The following is a 16,049-nucleotide window of genomic DNA, read 5'->3' on the forward strand; positions in this document are numbered from 1 at the left end:
TTAAAAATGATAGATTTATTCTTTACATAGTATGATACAATTTTTGGTATGGCTTTGCATAAGCAATAATGCATTTTATTGTATGAAACTTAAATACTGAACAATGATGGCTTAATGAAAAGATGGCGCAAGCACTTTCACACTGAAATAAATAATCTCTTCTCATCCATTTTAAACAAAAAAAATTATGTCGATTATTTTGCTCCTTGTTCGGACGAAATATGCGTTTAGGGCTCGAGTTAACAAAAAAAAATTGCGTTAAATCATTTTTGTAACGTCCTTACGAATTGATGGTAAGTTTTGAGGATGCTAAGGATGTAACAAAAATTGATCCAGCACACACTGCTTTTTGCTGGGCACCTGTTAATACAAAATTTTTACAAATAAATATTATTTATTCCCATAAATAATATTAATAAGTAATGGAGCGAGTCGTTCGTTAATTTGCTAGCGTTAAATTAGGTAGTCAGCGCTCAGAGCTGACCAGGTGGAACAACGTTGAGGGAGAATGCCGCAAAGGTTTCTCCTTTCTTGCCAATAGCTTTTGCTTGGTATTGGCCGATGTCATTCGAGTCGCATGAAACAATTTGTAAAGTGTATCGTTTTCCGTCTGCAGTAAATTTGAATTTGGCACTACTTTCTTTTATTTGTTTGCCGTCCTTCAGCCAACTAATTTGTAAGGGTTCGTCTTCGGTCTCAGCAACGAATGTGGCTACTTCGTTTTCTGATACCGTGGCGGAAATCGGGAATGTTTTGAACACTGGACTCTTTGGCTGGTCGCCGGGAACAACGACATTTAATGTGCAACTGCTGAAACTTTCTCCAGCGTCGTTGAATGCTTCACAGGTGTATACTCCTGAGTCTTCGGGATAGATCTCGGCAATGATCAGTTTGTAAATATTAGCCTCGTTTACATATTGGAAGTCTTTGCTTGGCTTAATTTCTTTGTTGTTGTGTAACCAAATTACATCAAATTTGTCAGCTCCGATTATGCGGCAAGAAATTGTGACTGGCTCTGCATCTTTCACAAATGCAGACTCCAAATGGCTTACTATCGTCGGTGGTTTGTCTTCAGTTTTTTTCTTACCATTTGTTTGGTTGGCCAAAACTGAAAAACATTTGCAACATATACATAGAACATCATCGATTTTTTTTCAAGTATATCAACCCTTTGTCCAAATATCCTGCTTTGTACTTACTTTTAATACTAAGCTTGCAAGTGGTTTCAGCTGTTCCCATCGAGTTTGTGGCCTTGCAGACATATGATCCTTCATCTTCTGGGTATACTTCGTTTATATGCAGCTTGGCAATTCCATTTTTGTATTTGAGATCAATAACTTCTGAAGATGTTAAAGGTTTACCGTCTTTGGTCCAAACTACTTGGGGTTCAGGGTCTCCTTGTACGTGAGCTGTGAGAGTTAGACTGTCACCGTCATTTATTGTCATATCTTTTAGTCCCTTCGAGAATTCTGGAGGGCCCATTGTGGAATCGGGGGGAACTGGAAATATTTCATAATTAAGCAACACGCCATTTTCAACGGATAACATTCTGCGACTTACGAGCAAGTTCCTTGGTAGCACTTCTGGATCGGTTGGGGCTTCCTGTTGAGTCGAGTCTTCCATATTTCCTTGGCGATCTTTTATCTCCATCTCCCACACTCAGTGTAGATGAAGAGTGGGCAAGGCTGTTCGTGCTTGCATTTGCGGATCGTGGTTGAATCGGATTAGGTTGCGTTACTTGCTTCTTAATAGTAACTGGAATCGGCGCTGGTTTTATCGGATTTTCTATATATTTCCTATCACCGGAATATAATATTCTTTCAGCGATTTTGGTTTGTTCCTCAGTGCTTGTCTGTCCTTCAACAATAACTACGCAGGAAGTTTCATCTTGACCATGCTTGTTTGTGGCGATGCAAGTATATTTTCCAGAGTCAGATGGCCTGCAGCCCTGGATTTCCATAGTGATAACTCCATCAGAGTGCGACATAGAATATTCATATTTGCTAAGTTCTCGCTTGTCCTTGTACCACTTGACTGTGGGGAATGGCTTTCCACTAAGACAACACAACAGCTTGCAAGTGTCTCTTTCCTGCATGACTCGAGGTCTGAGCAGGAAAGTAAAGCTGGGAGCGCATTCTTGTTCTTCTTGCCAGAATGTGTATGGCAAAGGTTCACGTCGTCTGACTTGTGCCGTTTCCGGTTTGTATTCTGGGACTACCGTCGGCAAAGCTGGAATATAGTTTTAAAGTGAATACCTTGATGGTTTATTTGTTTCATGCCATTCACTTACGTTGTACATTGAGGAAGACAACTTCTTCCCTGGATCCATAATGATTCTCTGCTCTAATTATGTATTCACCGCGATCTTGCAGTCGGGCTCTATTGATGACGAAGTAATAGTCATCACCTGAATATCTCTTCATGAATTTAACGCTCTGTCGTAGCTCAACGTTATTGTGATACCAACTGACTGTTGGAGTAGCAACACCAATAACTCTGCAGTAGAATTTAACGCTCTGTCCTTCGTAACAGAATGCGCTTTGCGGTTTGATGACGAATCTTGGAGCAGCTTGTCTACGATCTATTAGAAAGTTGTTGATTAAATATTTTATGAAAACTACTACGTTGAAGACATACCGAAGTAGGCGTCGTGAATTTTGTATTTGTCAATGAGCAATTTGCGCAAGGAGGAATACTCTGATAAGCGACCAATTGGAAGGGCAAATGAGTCCCAGGCGTCATATTTAGCGCGAATTCTATCGCGCAGACTTAAGTATCTGGATTGGTCGATGGTCTTGTTTCGGTCGCTATGGTCTCCAGATAACCAGGCATGCAGTAGGCACTCTTGTGCAGTTAGACGCTTTCTAGAGACAATAATGACAGTCATTAGAAAATTTATTTTTCAAAATAAACCACTTACTCTTTGTTCTTGAGCAATAGTCGTCGGATGAAGTCCTTCCCTTCTTCAGACACATTCGTGAAGGCTTCTTCGTCAAAGTCCCAATCACAGGCCTTAACGTTCTTCAATGTTTCAATATCATTTTCTCCAGCGAATGGTGATAATCCACTGAGCAGTACGTAGGCCAATACACCAACTGCCCACATGTCCGTATAGAATCCTACGGGTTCGCGTTCGACAATTTCTGGCGCAGCAAACTCTGCCGTACCAGTTGAAATCTTTACAACTTCATTGGGGTCCAATTTAGTTGCCAAACCAAAGTCAATGAGTTTGATGTTGGTGCCCTTTCTAGTCTGGCACATAATATTCTCGGGTTTAATATCAAGATGGATGATGTTCTTTTCATGCATGTGCTTGATTCCTTCACAAATTTGCCTCATGTAGTTGATTACTTCGGCTTCAGACATGCTGTATCCTTCAGCAGTGATACGTTCGAATAGTTCGCCACCAGATAGGAATTCGTAGATGAGCACCATTTCGTCATCGTCTTCAAAAGCGTCATGGAGATTGATCAGTTTAGGATGATGCAACTGATTCATTATATCAATTTCTTTGCGGATAAGTTCCTTTTCCATTGCATGAGATACTGGGATGAATTTCGCAGCGAATATATTTCCAGTTTTTCTTTCGCGGCATCGGTGAACGACTCCGAAGGCTCCCGTACCGATTTCTTCTAGGATATCGTAGTCATCATATACGCTTCGGGTCTTGATTTCTACAGGCTGTGGCACAAACTTGGAGTAGATATCGAACACATAGCTATCATAGTCCTTAATTGGCTCTTTGTGAGATTCACGGATTTTCTTTCCGGTTTCATCCACTTCGTACTTCTTCTTTTCAACCTTCTTTTTAGTAGTATCTTTCATGGTAATTAGAGTACTAACTTCGGATGGATCAGATCTGCCGTAAATATTCTCGGCATAGATTCTGAACTCGTATTGGTGTCCGGGTGTTAAACCACTTACCGCCATTGTGGTAAGGCGGGTGTTTCCTACTCTTATCCAGGTGGATAGAGGATGCTCTCTCCTCTCCACCATGTAGTTAGTTATGTTGCTACCACCGTCCCAAACTGGTGCTTTCCATGACAAAGCCAATGAGTCGGTACCAATGTTATCCACAACTGGGAATCGTGGAGGATCTGGGCGATCGGCAATTTGGATCTTTATGATAGCAGTGTCTTGACCAAGTTCATTTTCAGCTGTTATTCTGTATGGTCCACTGTCCAATTTGCTCGCGTCTCGTATAGTGAGAATTGCATGTCTGTCCTTTACTTCAACGTGGTAGTGACCACCAGATTCAATTACTTCACCTTCCCTTACCCATGTGATCTTTGGCTTGGGGAAACCGGTGAACGGAATTTTGATAATAACATTTTCACCCTTGTCAAAGTACGCGCTATCACGGAATCGTGGTGGAATGTTCAATTTTGGTGCAGCTGAAAGCAAAAAAAGTATTTGATAAAATTTGGAGACTTTGGGATATGAGGTGGCATGAGTAGAATACTCAACAGATCAGTTGGAGCTGAGTATAGAAGTTCAAAATTGTATGTTCAAGAATGTGAAAAAATATGTAACACTTACTCATTATTAATAATTCCGCTCGCGTTGATTTCACACCGGCTTTGTTGGATGCTCTGCAAACATATTCATCGGCATCTTCACCAAATACATCATGGATAACGAGATGGTGAACATCTCCCTCACTGTAAATGTGATATCTGGATCCATTTGTAATTTCTCTCGCCCCTTTGTACCATGTGATGTTGGGAGTTGGTACTCCCGTAATAGTGCATTCGAATTTGGCATTATGATTTTGAATGCTTTGCGCGTTCTTAAGCGGCTTGACAATTTCTGGAGGTGTTGGCGCGAGAGGGTCTTTTATGGTAACAGATGTGGAGGCCGATGAGGGTTCTGATAGGCCTGCAATGTTCTGAGCGAAAACCCTAAATTCGTACTGGCGTCCTTCGATTAGGTTTGAAATGTTGATTTGTGTTGGTAAACAAATGGCTACATTGACTCGTTGCCAAGCTAATTGACCAACTTCGCGTTTATCTATCCAGTATCCCTGTACGCGTGCACCACCGTCGTTTTCTGGCTTGGTCCATTCGAGATTGACAAAGTCACCTCCAACTTGAGTAACAACTGGAATTCCAGGTGGTGATGGAGGATCAAATGGAGCCTTGGCCCTTACTGGGTTCACTCCGTCTAATGGCGGTCCCATTCCGTTGTCATTTACAGCCATTACTCTGAACAGATATTCCTGTCCTTCTGTAAGTCCTTGGACAGTAAAGGTAGTGTCCCTACAGGAGCTGGATACGGTTATCCAGTGAGTTCCGCTGATGTCTTTTCTTTCAACTACATAGTGAGTTACACGAAGACCTCCGTCGTAACTAGGAGGTTTCCAGCTTAATGTACATGTATGTTTGGTAATATCTGTAGTTTCCAAGGGGCCATTTGGTGGTCCGGGCAATCCGGTAATGTAGACTGGGAAGCTGCCTGAAGCACTTCCACTGTCGTTCTTTACGGTAAGATTGTAGCTTCCAGCATCGCTTTTCTTGATGTCTTTTATGAATATTATAATGTAATCATCAAATATGGTGAATCTAATATGCGATTCGTCATCGACCTTCTGTCCATCTTTGGTAAGAGTAACATCAAGAGGTTGGTCTCCGGAATAGTAGATTTTGATCTTAGTATTATCACCTTCGGCCAAGTACAGATCGCCGGGGAGTCTTTCAATCCTTGGAGGATCTGCAATAAAAATTTGCCATTTTAGACGATTATTACTCTACTAAAACCGTATTATACGTTTGCAGCATTTCAACTGCATTAGCTCCACATAATTAGGAAAACATTAATAACTCGTTTACGGTAAATATGCAAATTCGGCCTTGTGGAATTTTAACATTGATTCTTGCAATGGGTTTGTTAGAATTTTAATTAAATCATGGTTATTTTCTCATGAGTCGAACGACCACATTACACACAATTGATGAATTAAAAATTAAGTGTTTTTTTGTCTTTGTCAACATTAAAAATTAAGTAAACGCGCTTTGGTTCCTGGATATTTAGATTTAGGCACAAATAGGTCTTCAAGCGATTACGCTGCTATAAAAAGTACCTTATCCCCAATTTTTGAGAAACCGTATGAAAAGGGTCTTTGTGTCTAAGACTAAACTTTCCCTCAAGATTATATGGAATGGTATAGACACTAAAATTCCCAATCGAATTACTTACTTCCAATTTTAAGACGTGCGGTTGTAGTAACTGCTCCAAGTGAATTGCTGGCTTCACAAGTATAGTCTCCATCATCAACATCCAGAAGATCATTGATGTGCAGCCAAGCAGTACCACCTTTAGATTCCAGCCTGAATCGGCCACCACCTTGAATTTCACGTCCATTCCTCAACCAGCGGAATGTAGGTTCTGGTTTACCTGTAGCTTCGCATTCCAAACTGATAGATTTTCCAAGTGGAGCTGAGCTGTTCTGTAATCTTCTCAGCCAGTCCGGCTTTTCGCCTCCCAGAACTTCGCAAACTTTTACTGGTGCTGTGCAGCTGCTTGGTTCACTCTTTCCGGCAGCATTAATTGCAGATATTCTAAATTCATATTCGGATCTGTCTTGTAAGTTGAGAACCGTAAAGTTAGTATCGCTGACATTGTAGTCATTGCATTTCGTCCATAACGGACTGCCAATTTCTCTCTTTTCAATAAGATAGCCGGTGATTTTCGATCCACCATCTGAAGTTGGTGGTTCCCAAGTAAGATCCACGTAGCCTTTGCCAACGTTAACCACTTTAGGTTCACGTGGCGCAGAGGGAACATTGAATTTACCCTTAAGTTTAAAGCGGGATGATGATGCTGAAGGTTTGCTGAATCCAGCGGCGTTCTTGGCTCTTACTCTGAATTCGTATTCTTGACCGGTAACCATGTTATAAAGATCGAAATGGGTATCTTTTATTAGATAGTCGCTAGCACTCATCCAGTGGGTATCGCGCACATCTCTGTACTCGAGCTTGTAGCCTTGAATGCGAGAACCTCCGTCATGAGTCGGACGGTCCCATGCCAGGTTGATAGTGTTACTATCCCAATCAATGACGCGTGGTGGACTTGGTGGTTCTGGGATGGTAAATGGATATTTAGCTATTACTGGTTCGCTAGTTTCCAGAGGTTCACTAATTCCATATTGATTTTCTGCTCTGATTCTGAAGCTATATTTCTTATTTGGTTCGAGACTCATCACGTCGTAATGTGTGCTACGCACGAAACTGCTCACTTTCACCCAGATACCATTTTGATCCAATTTCTCAACAATGTAATTTGTTATAGGCGAGCCACCGTCATCTAACGGAGGCCTCCATGCCAGAGAGCAGTTGTCTGGGGTAACATCAGACACATCGAGAGGACCTTGCGGAGGCTGAGGTCTGTCGACCACGAGTACTCTACAAGATGCAGAGTCGGATCCCATCGAATTGGTAAGTTTGATAGTGTAGCTTCCAGTGTCTGAACGTTTCGCTGATTTATTGTAGAATATTGACGCTATATCGGTGGTTTCAAGCTTAATCCTATCGTCTCCACTAACTTCATCTCCATTAATTGTCCATGCAGCTTTAGGCTTCGGTGTAGCTACGTAGGGAACAGTAATTCTTAACTCTTCACCTGCGATAACAACGATATCGCGAATACTTAAATCTGACGTGATCTTGGGTGCTGATGGGGCAGCTCGGGCGCAAAGCGCATCTGAGGCTGAGCTCCAAGGTCCTTGACCTGCAGCATTCACAGCAGCCACTCTAAATTCATATTCGTGATTTTCGATCAGGTTGATAGCTTTAAGGTTGAGATCAGGAATCAAAGCATGAGAGGCTTTGGTCCATTTATCTTCAGTAATAAGTCGTTTCTCAACAACATATCCGGTAATCGGGGATCCGCCGTCATGACGAGGTTTAGTCCATTGAATAGTAATAGAGTCTTCACTACTATCAATTCCTCGTGGAGTTCCTGGAGCTCCTGGAGGATCAAATGGATGCCTGGCGCGAATAGGTTCAGATGTAACAGCAGGCTCTGATTGCCCGTAGATGTTTTCGGCAATTACCCTAAAGTCGTATTCTTTACCAAGTGTTAGATTACGGATTCTGACAAATGGAACAGTGACATAACTGCTGACTTTGGTCCAAGTTGATGATTTGGCCTCTTTCTTCTCAATAATGTAATTTGTAATGTCAGCTCCACCATTATCTTTGGGTGGCTGCCAGTAGAGCGTAAGCGCATCCCCAGCAAATTCATCTGCTCTCAGGTTTTCGGGTTTGCCAGGTCTATCAAGAACCCTAACATTAATCGTGGCGGTATCGAAACCAGATGGGTTCTTCAGCTGCAAGCGATACTGCCCTGTGTCAGATCTTTTGGAGTTCTTCACTATAATGCTTGCATAGTCGTCAGCAAGCTGTGGAAAGACGCGACTGTCGGATTCATCCAATATTTTATCATTGGCAAACCAAGAAGCGGTTGGTTTTGGGAAACCAATGTATGGAACGTGGATGCTAAAGTCTTCTCCAGCACGAACGGTTATGTCACGTACTCCTCCCAAATCCATGCATGGTTTGTTAGGCTGTTCTTCGATTAGAATTGGATTGCTAGGTCTACTTGGTTCGGAATTTCCAACGTCATTGACCGCTATAACTCTGAATTGATACTCTTCGCCTTCTTTGAGGTGAGGAACAGTGTAAACGGTGTCATTAACTGGAACTGAGTTAACATCGGTCCAGTCATCTGAACCTTTAGGACGTTTTTGTAGAATATAGCCACGAAGTTTCGATCCTCCGTCACTTTTAGGTGGTCTCCATGAAAGTGTAACACTATCCTTTGTGATGCGATCCGCCTTTGGAGGCTCTGGTGCCGAGGGAGTGAATCTTTGATGTTGAGCAATAATTGGCTCTGTAGGTCTGCTGGGTTCGCCTGGACCGGCTTCATTAACAGCAGTTACGCGGAACTCATATTTGTTACCCTCGCGTAAGTCTTGAACAGTATATTGAGTATTTGGCGTCGGGTAGTTGTTCACTTTCACCCAGTCGCCTCCACGTTCACGTTTTTCGACAATATATCCACTAATTGGCTTGCCACCTGTAGACGCAGGTGGATTCCATTTAAGAGAACATGAACTTGGTGTGTATCCGGTGATTTCTGGTTGACTAGGAGCGCCTGGAGGGTCAAATGGACTCTTGGCAACAACTGGTTTGCCCTCAAGAGGCTCAGACACTCCATAGATGTTCTCTGCACGAACCCTGAAAACGTATTTCTTGCCTTCAGTAAGTCCGCGCGCTGTGAAAGATGGTCTAGGGCAGAACCCGGGACATGGTCTCCATAGATCGGTGCCAAATTCGGAAATTTCCACGATATATCCAGTAATATCACCACCGCCATCATCAGTTGGTGGGTTCCATGAGAGTGATATGGAATCTTGTGTGGTAGAAGTGTATTGAAGCGGGCCCTTTGGAATTCCGGGTTTATCAACGACAATGACTTCGATGTCAGCTTCATCTGCGCCATATTCATTTTTGGCTCTAACTGTATAAGTTCCTGCATCAGCTCTGTTGGAGGTCTCAACTCGTAGTCGTGTGTGTTCGCTATTGGTTTCAGTCTGAAATTAAGTGGTTTTTGTCATTGCTGCTTTTGTTTACGTTTATGGCAACTTACGTATAATCTGCTACTTTCTGGTATTGGAAGTTTGTTCTTTATCCAGTCCACTTTAGGGGCTGGAGCCCCAGTCAGGGGAATATCGATGTTAATGGGCTCTCCTGCCCGTACCTTGATTTTCCTTCCAATGATTCCATCCAGCCATAATTTCGGTTTTTCTGTAAGTAATACACATTCAATTTGCTTCTAATTTTCTTACCTCTAAGTTAGTACACTACCTTTCATTGGTTTAGCAATGAATACGTTGGATGTGTCACTAGGTTTTCCATTACCAGCTGCATTAACAGCTGAAACTCTATATTCATATTGATGTCCTTCTTGCACTCTATCGTCATAATAGTCTTGGCCTCTGACGGGTTCTTTGTTCAATTTCACCCATCTACCAGTTGCTCGGTCACGACGTTCAATGTCATACCCAACAATAGGAGATCCACCATTACTAATTGGAGCTGACCATTTAATTTTAATGTGATCTTTATCGCTGTCCACAAGCTCGGGCTTTCCAGGCTTTCCGGGAACATCTGAAATTGTATGATGACGGTATTATAAAAGAGAATAAGAAAATACATTTAGTGGCCTCTTTTCGGCCAAATAGTTGCTAAGGTATACGGAATACCGGGCAGTTGTTTCATACCATATTGATTTTTAGCAACAACTGGTTTTTCAGTATCAAGCGGATCGGAACGGCCTTGTAAGTTTTCAGCGAAGACTCTGAATTCGTATTTGGTGCCTTCAATTAATCTTGGTACAACCGCGTGGTTGTATTTGGGATTTACGTAATTGACGGCAGGTACCCAACCACCTCCGTGTGTTAAGTCGCGCTTCTCAATAACGAAGCCACTGGAAAACGGAAATTTATTTTAACGATCCCTTACGAACATATTTGTTGACCTTACGTGATTTCACTGCCACCATTATCTTTAGGTGGTTTCCACGAAAGTGTTACGCTTTGGGCGGTCACTTCCTCGTATTCAAGAGGACCTTCTGGAGGTCCAGGGCGATCTGAAACCAAAATGTTGATAAATTTTAGCTCGAATCGACGGGGACTTTGCCAATTTACCAAGAACGGTGACTTGGAATGAACCTTCATCAATGCCAGAGTTGTTTTTAATTAAAAGATGATACAATCCACTGTTTGATCGTTTAGCATTCACAGTGTGAATTACTGTATGATACCCTATTGATGTGACCGTTGTGCGGTCATCAGCGGTTAATGGTTTGCTTCCTACGGTCCAGGTAGCTTCAGGACAAGGTTCACCAATAAAGTCGATGTCAATGTGCAAGATAAGTCCAGCTTTGATACGAATGTCATTAAGTGGCGTCTTGATTTTAGGAGCCACTAAAAGAAATAAATTAGCTGGGAATTTCGGAATATTAGTTAATGCTCACAGAATCTGGCCTTGGCAGTGACAACATCTGAGGGTTCCGATGGTTCACTTTGTCCAGCGGTGTTTGTGGCGATTACTCTAAATTCGTAATCTTGACCCTCGGTTAGGTCTGGCACAGTACAGGTGTTGCTTTTAGCTGGAACGTGGACAGCATTTGTCCAGTAGGGACTGCCCTTTTCTTTCTTTTGCACAATGTAGCCAGTAATAGGAGAACCTCCATCGCTTTTTGGTGGGGTCCATTCCAGATCCACATGGTCTTTATCCCAGTCCGTAACGGCTGGTTTACCAGGAGCAGTAGGTTCATCTATAACAAATTTGGAATTGAACCACACATTTGATAAACTCGTTAGGTGAATTTACCAAATTCGTTTTTGGCTATGATACTTCTGGGTGTTTCCAGAGGTTCAGACTCGCCTACAGCATTAACTGCTTTGACGCGGAAGAAGTATTCCTTCTTATGGATAAGTCGGGTAATGTCATGAGATGTAATTGTGGCCATACCAGCGTCTGACCATGTTCCACGAGACACATCCATTTTTTCAACAATGTAATGCAATATTGGAGAACCACCATTATCAAGTGGTGGCTTCCACGAAATTCTAGCACTTTCTTTCGTCACACTACCAACATCTAGTGGTGGTTGTGGTGGACTTGGTCTGTCCAATACAGTAACTTGCGCGGATGCTGTAAAACTACCAACTTCATTGCTGAGAGTTAAAGTGTATCTGCCGGTATCAGTGCGCAACGCTGATGTGACATCAAATGATAATTTGTTGTTAAATACGGCAAAGTCTACTCTATCATCAACGGAAATATCTTTTCCATTAACGCTCCATTTAGCAGTTGGTTTAGGTGCTGCTTCGATGGGAATTGTCCATCCAAATCGTTGACCAACCTTGACAGTAATGTCTTCAAGCAAGCTCTTGTTGAAAGACGGAGCCAGGAATCGTGGCTTAGCAATAACAGGAATAGATGCCTCACTGGGCTCGCTATGTCCTCCTTTGTTCACGGCAATGATTCTAAACTCATATTCTTCGCCTTCAGTCAGATTTGGTACAGTTCCTTTGGTTGCATTTCCAGGAACTCTAGCAGCTTCTTCCCAAGTTCTAAAAGCAAAAAAAGTTAAAGATTAAATTTCAGGTCAAGTTTTCAGGTACTTTTATGTGTACAAGCAAGTATGTATTAAATCGTTTGCAACTTACCCATGTTTTGGCCTCTTTTCAATGATATACTCAGTGATTGGAGCTCCTCCGTCCTTTCTTGGTGGAGTCCATTCAAGATCCACATGATCTTTATCCCAATCGGTTGGTTTAGGAGCACCAGGCCTATCTGGCTTAGTGAATGGATCTTTCGCTGTGATGCTTTCAGTAGTAGTTAAGGGGGCGGATTCTCCTTGTTTGTTCACTGCCCGAACCCGGAACTGATAGTCATGGCCTTCAGTTAAATTGGGAACGCGCATGGATGTTCCAACTGAGTCTCCGACTGGTACCCATCTCATGTTTTCTGTGTCAAGTTTCTCCACTTGATAATGGGATATTTCTGATCCGCCGTCGTCTTTTGGTGGCCGCCAGTGAAGATTCAGAGAGTTCTTAGTAACGTTGTCAGCACTAAGAGGTCCTTCCGGTGGAGTTGGTACATCCAGAACAGTTACTTTTACGGTCTCAGTGTCTCTACCATTGGAATTTTTGATGGTTAAAGTATATGGACCGCTGTCAGCTCTCTGGGCGTCAGTGATTTTTATTTGAGTTCTGTAGTCTTCGTTAGTAATCTTGACGCGGTCAGTATTAAACAGCACGTTTTCTTTGTGCTTCCATTCTTTGCTTGGTGGCGGTTCACCGATAACTGGAACGTTGAACTCAATCGATTGGCCAACTTTGACTTTAAGGTCGTAAAATGAGTTTCGGTCGATCTTGGGAGCGACTGGAAAAGACATATGAAGATATAGTATTTAATGTGTAATAATGTATATATAATGTTTTAATTGATTCTTTACTTTAAACGATTGATGTGGTGAAAGAAAGTGATGATGAGAAATCAACTTACGATTTTTGGGTCTGGCAACATGAATTTTGGATGCATCACTCGCTTCTCCAGGTCCAGCCTTGTTGATGGCTCGGATTCTGAACTCATAAGGAGTACCTTCAATAAGGTCGTTAACTTTTCCTCTCGTAACATCACCCTCAACTTCAGCACATTTTTCCCAGTTGGGATTGAATTTGTCGCGTTTTTCAATGACGTATCCTGTGATTGGTGAGCCTCCATCGCTCTCTGGCCTGTCCCACTTAAGTTCAACGAAATCGCTGTCATAATCCACGATTTCCGGCGCACTAGTTTTGCCTGGTTCGTCGAAGGGATTTTTGGCTTCGATTGCCTGAGCAGTAGTGAGAGGTTCGGATTTGCCTTGACGATTCTGAGCTCGAACTCTAAATTTATATTTGTGTCCGGGAGTTAAACCGTCAACGGTGATGGATGTTTGGGGCCCCTCAGTTTCACCAACTGGAACCCATCGTCCGCTTGCTTCGTCCATTTTTTCTACTAAATAACTCTCAACAGGCTGGCCACCGTCATCTGATGGTGGTCTCCAGTTGAGTTTGCATCCGTTCGCATGGACATCGGACACCTTAAGTGGACCACCAGGTGGACTGGGTACGTCTAGCACAATTACCTCTACTTCAGCGATATCTTTGCCGTTCGCGTTTTCAGCTGTAACGGTGTAAGTACCGGAATCTGCTCTTGTCGCATTTTTCACATTTATCTTAGTGTTGTAATCGCCATGTTGCACTTTGCAATTGGGTCCAGATTTGATTTCCTTGCCCTTTTGCAACCATTTGGTAGTAGGCATCGGCTCACCGGATACTTTAACATCGTAGCCAAAGGCTTGTCCTGCACGGATTTTAATTTCAATAAGATTAGTTCTATCAATCTTTGGTGCTAAGTTGCGGGGTTTGGCAATTATGGTTGGAGTTTCATTGCTTGGTTCACCAGGTCCAGCAGCATTCACTGCACGAACCCGGAATTGATAAGGTTGACCTTCAATCAGGTCTGGGACAGTGGCTTTAAGTTTATCAGATGGTACTTCGAGAGCCTTCTCCCAATCCCCAAATTTGTCCTTCTTTTCAATAATGTATCCAGTGACTGGAGAGCCTCCGTCGTCTTTTGGTGGGGTCCATTCGAGATCGACATGATCCTTATCCCAATCAGTCGCCTTGAGATGTCCAGGTGCTCCGGGTTCATCAAATGGATTCTTTGCAATTATTGTTTCTTCTGCTTCTAAAGGTTTCGATTCACCTTCAGCGTTTACGGCAGCTACTCTGAATTTATATTCGTGGTTTGGTGTTAGACCGGTAACTTCAAAGTCTGAAAAGCAAGCATTGATTTAATTTACTACCTGCATCAGTTAAACAATATATTTTTTGATGAGGAATTAGATGTTTAATTACGCAAAACATATACTTACTTGGCTCGTTGGCTCTTCCGCAAGGTACCCAGCATCCAGTTTCTGGATCCATCTTATCAACTTGATAGTACTCAATTGGAGTGCCGCCATCGTCTTTCGGGCGTTTCCATTTCAATTTACAGCCGTTCTTGTTGACGTCTGATACTTGAAGGGGTCCTTGAGGAGGAGTGGGCTTGTCAGTAACAGTAACGTTGATAGTATGAATGTCTTTGCCAGAACTGTTACTGGCTGTAACTGTGTATTGGCCGGTATCATCGCGACCAACCGGACGAATAGCAATTTTGGTGCTATAGTCTGGATTATCAATGGTGGTACGTTTGTCATTCTTCAACGTGATGCCACTGAAGCGCCACTCCACACTCGGTGGAGGTTCACCGATAATATTTGCTTCGAATTTAAGAGGTGATCCTGCAGAAATTGTAACATCGTGCAGGTAACGCCTGTCGATTTTAGGCGCCACTGAAATAAGAGGAACGATTAGCGGTTTCTACTTTACAGAAAAGAGTAGCTTACAATATCTAGGCTTGGCAGTGAAAATTTTGCTAGCATCAGAAGCTTGGCTGGGTCCTGCAGCATTGAGGGCAATAACTCTGAATTGATACTCATTGCCTTCGATTAAACCGGTTACGGTAGCCTTTGGAGTAGGGCTGGTGGTTTCAACAGCCTTTTCCCAAAGTGGACTGTATTTGTCCTTCATTTCAATTATGTACCCGGTAATGGGAGCTCCTCCATCAGAGACGGGTTCAGTCCATTTGAGGTCGACGTGGTTAGCCGACCAGTCTTCTGGTTCTGGCGTACCTGGCTTGGCGGCAGTAGCTGCAAATGAATGAAACCTGCCTAAAGTGTCTTAATCAATTAGCATAACACGTACTGTAAGGGTCTTTGGCTGTGATGGTTCCAAATGTTTCTAGAGGTTCCGATTCGCCCTCTTTATTCACAGCTTTTACTCTGAATTTGTAGTCGTGTCCAGGAATAAGTCCGTCAACTTGCATTTCAGGAACAGCTCCAGTCGTTTTACCAACTGGCAACCAGATTCCTGTTTCAGGGTCCAACTTTTCAACCACGTAGTTCTCAATTGGTTCTCCACCATCATCTTTGGGTCTCTTCCATTTAAGTGTGCATCCATCCTTGTGAATATCAGACACTTCTAGAGGTCCTTCAGGTTGTCCGGGTTTGGCTGTAAAGCAAATCACGTAAATACTGGTTGCATTCATGATCGTTGATGGTTCACTTACAAACTACTGTTATGTCTATTTCCGCTTGGTCCTGTCCATATTTGTTAACGGCGACAATTTTATATACTCCAGTATCCTTTCGTTCGGGTCTATCGTTGAAGAATTTGGAGTTGTATGGCACATTGTCGACACGTTTATGGGTGCCGTCAGTAATAGTACGACCATCCTGATACCATGTGACTTCGGGAGCCGGTTCACCACTTACTTTAACATCGATGTAAATCGGTTCGCCTTCTTTAACGGTGATATTGTGTAGGTTGCGGCGATCGATCTTAGGTGCCACTGAAATTTAATTATGATAATGCTGCTTTTAATATTTTC

At 42.7% G+C, this 16,049-nt stretch overlaps 1 protein-coding gene across 13 annotated transcripts in view; it reads right to left on the reverse strand.

Annotated features, from left to right (window-relative positions):
• Positions 1-16,049, reverse strand: part of LOC109532855 (twitchin) — a 41,620-nt gene continuing 25,571 nt past the window's right edge. For all 13 annotated transcript variants that reach the window (XM_019897923.2, XM_048670385.1, XM_048670381.1 and 10 more), the window contains 21 exons: positions 15,729-16,010; positions 15,365-15,670; positions 15,007-15,309; positions 14,494-14,952; positions 13,080-14,393; positions 12,239-12,956; positions 11,397-12,142; positions 11,038-11,340; positions 10,709-10,987; positions 10,545-10,650; positions 10,283-10,488; positions 9,867-10,169; positions 9,649-9,806; positions 6,196-9,592; positions 4,540-5,709; positions 2,921-4,394; positions 2,638-2,864; positions 2,291-2,581; positions 1,561-2,229; positions 1,200-1,499; positions 1-1,108 (listed from right to left, as the gene is read on the reverse strand). In XM_019897923.2, coding sequence (XP_019753482.2) covers positions 474-1,108; positions 1,200-1,499; positions 1,561-2,229; positions 2,291-2,581; positions 2,638-2,864; positions 2,921-4,394; positions 4,540-5,709; positions 6,196-9,592; positions 9,649-9,806; positions 9,867-10,169; positions 10,283-10,488; positions 10,545-10,650; positions 10,709-10,987; positions 11,038-11,340; positions 11,397-12,142; positions 12,239-12,956; positions 13,080-14,393; positions 14,494-14,952; positions 15,007-15,309; positions 15,365-15,670; positions 15,729-16,010 — 13,646 coding nt within the window. In that variant the 3' untranslated portion in view covers positions 1-473. The remainder of the gene's footprint in view (positions 1,109-1,199; positions 1,500-1,560; positions 2,230-2,290; positions 2,582-2,637; positions 2,865-2,920; positions 4,395-4,539; positions 5,710-6,195; positions 9,593-9,648; positions 9,807-9,866; positions 10,170-10,282; positions 10,489-10,544; positions 10,651-10,708; positions 10,988-11,037; positions 11,341-11,396; positions 12,143-12,238; positions 12,957-13,079; positions 14,394-14,493; positions 14,953-15,006; positions 15,310-15,364; positions 15,671-15,728; positions 16,011-16,049) is intronic.

The sequence above is a fragment of the Dendroctonus ponderosae genome, unplaced genomic scaffold (assembly GCF_020466585.1).
Source record: "Dendroctonus ponderosae isolate FM_Combo_2020 unplaced genomic scaffold, Dpon_F_20191213v2 Dpon_F_20191213_1, whole genome shotgun sequence".
Taxonomy (NCBI): Eukaryota; Metazoa; Arthropoda; class Insecta; order Coleoptera; family Curculionidae; genus Dendroctonus; species Dendroctonus ponderosae.